General features: G+C 47.9%; 1 protein-coding gene across 2 annotated transcripts; it reads left to right on the top strand.

Annotated features, from left to right (window-relative positions):
* Positions 1 to 1,120: 1,120 nt before the first annotated feature.
* Positions 1,121 to 5,899, top strand: LOC140077611 (transforming protein RhoA-like). Of its 2 annotated transcripts, none has more exons than XM_072124903.1 (5): positions 1,121 to 1,279; positions 3,402 to 3,559; positions 3,702 to 3,822; positions 4,218 to 4,348; positions 4,731 to 5,899. In XM_072124903.1, the coding sequence occupies exons 2-5, from the start codon at positions 3,404 to 3,406 to the stop codon at positions 4,902 to 4,904; spliced, it is 582 nt and encodes a 193-aa protein (XP_071981004.1). In that variant the 5' UTR covers positions 1,121 to 1,279; positions 3,402 to 3,403; the 3' UTR covers positions 4,905 to 5,899. The 2 variants fall into 2 exon arrangements, with proteins under 2 accessions (XP_071981004.1, XP_071981003.1); XM_072124902.1 differs by lacking the exon at positions 1,121 to 1,279 and adding an exon at positions 1,286 to 1,456.
* Positions 5,900 to 7,684: the final 1,785 nt, after the last annotated feature.

Raw genomic sequence — 7,684 nt, 5'->3', positions numbered from 1 at the left:
GCCGAGGCCCGCCACGGTGGGCGCGACTTTGACTGCGTTTGCGTTTGCAAGCGCAGACAAAGTGCTACGTTTGGCTCCGGCCTAATGATCTTATTGTTGTCAAGTGAAAAGTTGTCCTCAACTCAGGCCTGATGCGTTTTATCAGTAAAGTTTTGTGTTATTGACTTATATCGGACACTTTGCACTGAATGTTTATTAGGGTGGGTGTCAAGAAGATAAAGGGTTAACCTGCCCACCTCAGGGCAATCCTTATGTGGTCTATGAGGTAAGATTGGTTTGTGGCATTTGGAATAATGTTTTATGAGGGTGCGTTCACACGTTGTGTTTTGGTTGCGTTTTCATTGCGTTTGAAACGCATATACAACAGCTGATGAGAGGTGATTTGCCTAATTACATTGCCGTTTACGTTTATAAACACAATGTTAACACATGTGTTAACGCGTTGTTAATGCATGCGTTAACATCGCGTTTACGATGCGTTTTGTAGACGGAAATGTTAACAGTGATGTAATTAGGTAAATAACCTCTCCTCAGCTGTTGTATATGCGTTTCAGATGCAATGAAAACGCAGGTCAAAACGCAACGTGTGAACGCGCCCTGAGGTGATGGCGGATGTTATTAAGGGTGCGGTCAAACGCTGGAGGTAAAACTGCATCACAATTAGTTTTGTGGTGGTTTTAGGTGCAGTTTTGTCAATTTCACAGGTGAAAGACATGAACTGAATGGCCGATTTTGATTCTGAAAGAGAAAGCTGCTCCACAAATTTCATTCACCTGTTGATTTGATGTCTTTCACTTGTTATAATATGTAATACCACCTAAAGCCACCCCAAAACTAATTGTGATGCAGTTTTAACTGCAACGTGTGACCGCACCCCAAGAGAAACTTTATTTCCATCCTATTATTATTAGACTGCACACAGCTGGGGCAGGCACCCCTATTGCTCAGATTTCCTTTTCCATGGAATTTATAGGGTGGAGCTCTGCCCAGCCCTTTGCCCTTTTCCAAAATGGAGACCACACGCACTCGGTCATGTGATCAGCGCACCTGAATTAAGTCATAGGAAATAGGACGGGCGAGTCTGCCGGATTTCTGATTGGCTGATTTGAGGCGTCAATCACGTCCTTTTCCTGTCACTCGTCCGTTCCTCTGGATCCGCTTTCTATTGGTCTGCCGGCCTGTCAATCTTGGGCGGCGCTCGCGCTGATTGGCCGAGAAGGCGGGCGCTTGACACGTCACAGCTGATCGGACGGGTGGAAGCAGCGGGACAGAGCGGACGGTAAGTGGGCCGTAACCGGGGACGGAGGGCGAGTCTTGCCTCGTGTTTCGCCGAGAAGGTTCGCTGAGCGTTCATGTCCAGCGGGAGACTCTTTGTTTGAGAGCGGACGACGTTTAGGGTGTTTCCCGCCTGTGTGGATCATGACGTCACTAGAAGCGAAAATGACGTCCAGGAAAGGTTAGAAATGGGGAGGGGATGGGATGATAGCGCCGAATGTTAAGGATTGTACATATCTGTTAGTTTATAGTTATGCTGTCATCATACAGTGTGGATGACGTCATGCCATGTGGGCGGGGCTACACATCCTGAGGAGGAAGTAGTCAATGTAGTATAGTAGTAGTAGTATAATGTCCAGACATCTATAGGTGACATCTCCTGCCCCTTACATGTCACATGATCCACAGGAAGGCGACCACAGAGTCGTATCTACAAGCTTGTGGGTGCAGGATGGCGCTGTGATGTCACTGATGATGTCACACGGTCACGTCGTGGTCATTGGGTGCACAATTAGTAGTGAGCGCGTAATGTGTATCTTGTGTGTGTGTGTGTGTGTGTGTGTATTTGCCTTCTTTGGTCTGTAGCCCCGCCCATGAAGGGTATGATGTCTGCGCCAAATGTTGTCATAAGAGACCGTGTAGTCCCCTTCTATGGCAGTGCTGCTAGCGCCGGGGCGTGCACCCCCCCCCCCCCCCTCCCCGGTGGGATGACGGTCCTGCTAGCGCCGCACCAGGGGGTGTGTGCCCCCCTGGTGCGGTGGCATAATGTACAGGAGGCCCCATGCATCAGTGCGCCCTGGAATCTGGCATATTGGGGGTGTGCATATACTATGAAGTATTGTATTGTGATGGGTGTGTATATACTGAGTGATTGTATACTCGCATACACGAGTCACAAATATGTTTATTTTTGTTTAGGGGGAACCCCATTCAGAAGTCCTGATAGAGCAGCTGGGGTCAGTGTGATGGTCTCTTCAGTGTCTGGAAAACTGTGTATCGATCAAGTACCTCCCCTTATGGCAATATGTGCAAAATACTGGGGAGAAGGCAACAGCACTCAAAGGACATCTACCACCAGGGTGAAGGACTGTATGCAAATTAGCCTGAGGGGCTCCAGGCTCCATAGGTGTTAATGGAGCCTGGAGCCTCTAAGGCTCATTTACATACAATCTTTCATCCTGGTGGTAGATGTACTTTACAGTAGATTTTCCATGGCATGAATGTGGGACCAGAGTCTTGAGAATGTGTTTCGCCAGCAGAAGAGTGCAGCTCTGGGGTATAATACAGGATGTAACTCAGGATCAGTACAGGATAAGTAATGTCATGTATGTACACAGTGACTGCACCTGCAGCAGAACAGTGAGTGCAGCTCTGGGGTATAATACAGGATGTAACTCAGGATCAGTACAGGATAAGTAATGTCATGTATGTACACAGTGACTGCACCAGCAGCAGAATAGTGAGTGCAGCTCTGGAGTATAATACAGGATGTAACTCAGGATCAGTACAGGATAAGTAATGTCATGTATGTACACAGTGACTGCACCAGCAGCAGAATAGTGAGTGCAGCTCTGGGGTATAATACAGGATGTAACTCAGGATCAGTACAGGATAAGTAATGTCATGTATGTACACAGTGACTGCACCAGCAGTAGAATAGTGAGTGCAGCTCTGGGGTATAATACAGGATGTAACTCAGGATCAGTACAGGATAAGTAATGTCATGTATGTACACAGTGACTGCACCAGCAGCAGAATAGTGAGTGCAGCTCTGGAGTATAATACAGGATGTAACTCAGGATCAGTACAGGATAAGTAATGTCATGTATGTACACAGTGACTGCACCAGCAGTAGAATAGTGAGTGCAGCTCTGGGGTATAATACAGGATGTAACTCAGGATCAGTACAGGATAAGTAATGTCATGTATGTACACAGTGACTGCACCAGCAGCAGAATAGTGAGTACAGCTCTGGGGTATAATACAGGATGTAACTCAGGATCAGTACAGGATAAGTAATGTCATGTATGTACACAGTGACTGCACCAGCAGCAGAATAGTGAGTGCAGTGACTATTGTGGTGGAATGTCTTCAGCCCATGCTCTTCCTTTCCTCTCTCCTGATAGATATGGCTGCCATACGTAAGAAGCTTGTCATAGTTGGTGATGGTGCCTGTGGTAAGACCTGTCTGCTCATCGTGTTCAGTAAGGACCAGTTCCCTGAGGTCTATGTACCCACCGTCTTTGAGAATTACGTGGCGGATATAGAGGTCGACTCCAAACAGGTAACTTTGTGGTGAAATAGAAGCCGCTCGGGGCACATGATGGAGGAGCTCCTAGTGACGGGAGGAATGAGCCTAGACTAGCAGGTCACATGGCCGGGCTGGGGCGCGAGGCTGACAATCTAAAGCTTTGCTCATGTTGCAGGTGGAGCTGGCTCTATGGGATACAGCCGGCCAAGAGGACTATGACCGTCTAAGACCCCTGTCCTATCCCGACACGGACGTCATCCTCATGTGCTTCTCCATTGACAGCCCTGACAGTCTGGGTGAGTGCGGCAGGGCACATTACTTAAAGGGATATTCTGGCTGTAATGCACATGATGGGGAGCTGACTACATACATCTACCAGCTGTGACCCTATAGAAGTGAATGCAACCGATCCAGCATGGGACGCTTGTCCTTGGGTCTCGCTGGGACACTGATCATCAAGTTATCTCTGTAATATCCCCTTTAAAATCAGTATGGAGGGCTTCGCGGCAGGGCTCCTGGTCACTTGCTGTGCAGGTCACTTCAGTCGTCCCATTAACACATACTGTTCCTCTGCCTCATCAGAGCGGTTCTGGTAGACCCAGCACATCCGTGTGTTATTAGTACATGTTGGTGTTTCTCTTTTGGAGGGGTTTCGGCTTTTTAGAATCTCATCTATTTTTCTTGTTTCCAGAAAACATCCCTGAAAAGTGGACTCCGGAGGTGAAGCATTTCTGCCCCAATGTGCCCATAATATTGGTAGGAAACAAGAAGGATCTGAGGAATGATGAGCACACTCGGCGTGAGCTGGCCAAGATGAAGCAGGTGGGTGACATTGGGGTCTGCGTGCGGGAGAAGGTCCACTAGTACACTGAAGGGGGATTATGTGGCTGTGAGCGTGATTTCTGCCTTTTCATTGCACTTCAGGTAAACACAGACAGAAGGGAGGGGCTTTAGAGCAGTTTAAAACAGAGCTAAGTGCACAGCAGTGTGAGGACGTGTCCCAGTGCACTTGGGGACATTACAGTCCTGGAATACAGATCAATATTTTAATGGCAAGGACTATACAGCTCTGCATGGTCCCACCTGCAGACGGGTCTTTTCATGGTACATGGGGTGTATAGGGCCATGGCTTTGGGGGGGGGGGGGGGGATTAGCTTGTGTTAGGTTATGTAGAGGTCGTTGGTGACAATGTTTCCCTATACAGGAGCCGGTGAAGCCAGAAGAAGGCCGGGATATGGCTAATAGGATCAGTGCTTTTGGATACCTGGAATGCTCAGCAAAAACAAAGGACGGTGTGCGGGAAGTGTTTGAGATGGCGACAAGAGCTGCGTTACAAGCCAAGAGAGGTCGCAAGAAGAACACGTGCAATCTCCTGTAACGTGCTGCCGAAAAAAAGCAAAAGAAAGCCCCCTCCCCCATTGCCCTCTCCCCCTTCCCCACGCATTCCGTCTGCTCCCCTCTCTGTCCTGTACCCGGGGCCGATGAGGGGACCTGTGATGAAGCTGTCTACCGCTCCTTCTATGTCAGCCACACTGCCTTACTGCAAAGGACCTTCGAAGAGATCATCGGGGAGGGGAGGCAATGCCAACCTCTGCCGCTCCATGCCCCACCATGAGACGTGGTCGCTGCTCTTCAGGACCATGCTCTCTAGGAAACTTTCAAGATTATGTCGGGCTCAGGTGCCATCTGCTTTCTAGGACTTTTGAAGGAGTTGGTGACATCTTTTTGCAAGTTCTAAACTTGGGGGGGGTGACGGGCAGTGCCATGTTCTCCGTGACCTCCCAGAGATAACAAGCACTGGTTTAGGGGTGCACGGAAGCAGAATTTGGGAGGGGGATTCTATTCTGCTTCACAAAAACTGATCTTCCCTTTCTTTATACACATATATATAAATATATATATGTCTCTGATGTTTGTACACGAGCGAGCTGGGCCGACTCATCCGAACCAGGGACGGGCAACGCACTCTTCAGCTCTTGTGCTACTGCAAACCCTGCTGGGATCTGTAGTTCCACAACACCTCAAGAGCTGCAGGAATGTCTCCTCTGCCTTTGCAGAGAGGATGTGGGCCCAGAGCTACAGGCAGGATGGGGTTAAGTAACAGGAAAAGGAAGGCGTTTTGCAGAGCGGAGCGTTTGCTCTGATTGTTTCTGTGCCATATCATATCTCCCCATCCTGTGTCTCCCGTCTCCCTGATGTTTGGGCCTAGCTGTCGCTTTATTTTTTTTTTTTTTCCTGTGTGTTTTAAAGGTGTCTAATTTTATTCCTCCTTTTTAATGTTGATATTTTTTTTTTCTCGGAAAGATTTACTGAATCCACACTTTCTCAGCAAGCAGAATTTCACAATAAAACTGTGTAGTCATGTTTAGTAAATCGCCTCCTGCCTCTCTATAGTCTGGACTTATGGGGGGCATCATCCTGTATAGGCACGTACACTGGGACAGTCCTTAAAGGGATATTTTGCTACTGAAATTACATTGGAAGATGGTTTACTGTGATTATAGTGGGGGGTGAATGCTGGGACCCCATAATCCATCCTACCTGCAGCTGCTGTGATGGGAAGGACTGGACTTTCTTTATAGTCCGCAGCCCCATAGAGATGGAGAGAGGGAATGTATGTGACCATGGCAAGCAGGAGACTCGGGACCCCTGATCACGTGTTTGGTGGACCCCCACTAATCAGTTATAGAGCATAGCTTATTACCCAAATACTCCTTGGAAGTTTGGGGTCTCCAAATCATATGAAACAGAAAACACCAAAGCCTTATTTGGAGATGCACATTCTCGGTTCACGTTTAAGGGCATGCTGGGTGTTGAGGGCTACCCTTTATCAAATTCAAGGGAAAGTGGAGTAGTTTCCCATTGCTACCAATCCACTAGGAAGCCCAGGATGAGCAGATGGGGCACATGGTAACAGCTGGTATGGCAGTTCCTTAGATTTGTGCTGACCCCCTGTTAGCGGTGCAGGCTGCGAGGCTTCTGCAGACCTCATCGTCACCACTTCCTGCCCCTCAGTCTCTTGAAACTTCCCCATCTGATGCTGGATGACGCCCAATGCCCGATCTCTAGTGATAGGACTGTGCAATATGGTCACAACACATCCAGCTCTGCTACACCAGACCTACATCCCAAAGGTGCAAGTTCAAGTGTTGTGACCTGTAAAGTGGGCCCTGAACCCACCTCTGCTCTGTCACTGGAGGGTCTGGATTTGCTTTGGCCACATTTTTCTTTATTACTGAATTGTAACTGATGTCACTTGTCTCCTACCACTGAATATGACCCTTATGATGATGTCATGGGCAGGCGGCGGCTGTTCAGTTTGATGTGACATCACATCATCCAGTGACTTCATATACTTCCTGCCATTTGAAATTCATGCCTTTTAAAGGACATCTACCACCAGGGTGAAGGACTGTATGCAAATGAGCCTGAGGGGCTCCAGGCTCCATTAACACCTGTGGAGCCTGGAGCCCCTCCGGTTCATTTGTATATAGCCCCCTGTTATATCCTAATGTAGGGGTCTGTATTCTTCCACCACAAGGGGGAGCTAAAGGCACTGGAACCAATGGTTATGAACTTGATTGAGAATCTATGTATTAATAACTTGCGATATTATAATGACCTTATTACCGATCTGATGGCGGCAATCGATTTCTGGGACTATTCTGATCTCCTGTGATGATACGTGACCTCCTTCCCATCAGAAAAACTTGGCCTTGATCTAATATGACGGCTTTCAAGATCCCGGCCATGTTTATAGCCTAAAAGATAGACTCCCCATCCATTATTTGCTGGGGGATTGTTATTGTCCCCTTTTGTTTTTGAAACGTTCTGACCCTGTATAATACGTTTTTTTTTCGTCCCCTTTATTTGTATTAGTCCTAAAGTTCTAATTTTGTATAAGTTTTTGCCCATCTTTTCAGAATTAAAGGAACAACCCAGGCAAAACGGTGTCCTACCTAATGCCCTAGGGGGCGGAGCATGGCACTGACTCCCTCCTTGGCTCCGCCCCTCAGAACCATACATTAGTTATGCCCTTTAATGTCCGTAAATTCATTAGTAGGGACCCAGCGCCAACTTCCTGACTATATTGTTTCACAAACTTCAGGAAGAGAACAGAGCGTCCCAATAATGAACAATGCACAGCAGGGCGGGGGC

The sequence above is a fragment of the Engystomops pustulosus genome, chromosome 9, assembly GCF_040894005.1.
Source record: "Engystomops pustulosus chromosome 9, aEngPut4.maternal, whole genome shotgun sequence".
Taxonomy (NCBI): domain Eukaryota; kingdom Metazoa; phylum Chordata; class Amphibia; order Anura; family Leptodactylidae; genus Engystomops; species Engystomops pustulosus.
Note: the sequence above shows the minus strand (reverse complement) of the source record. Positions and strands in the feature narration are given on the sequence as shown.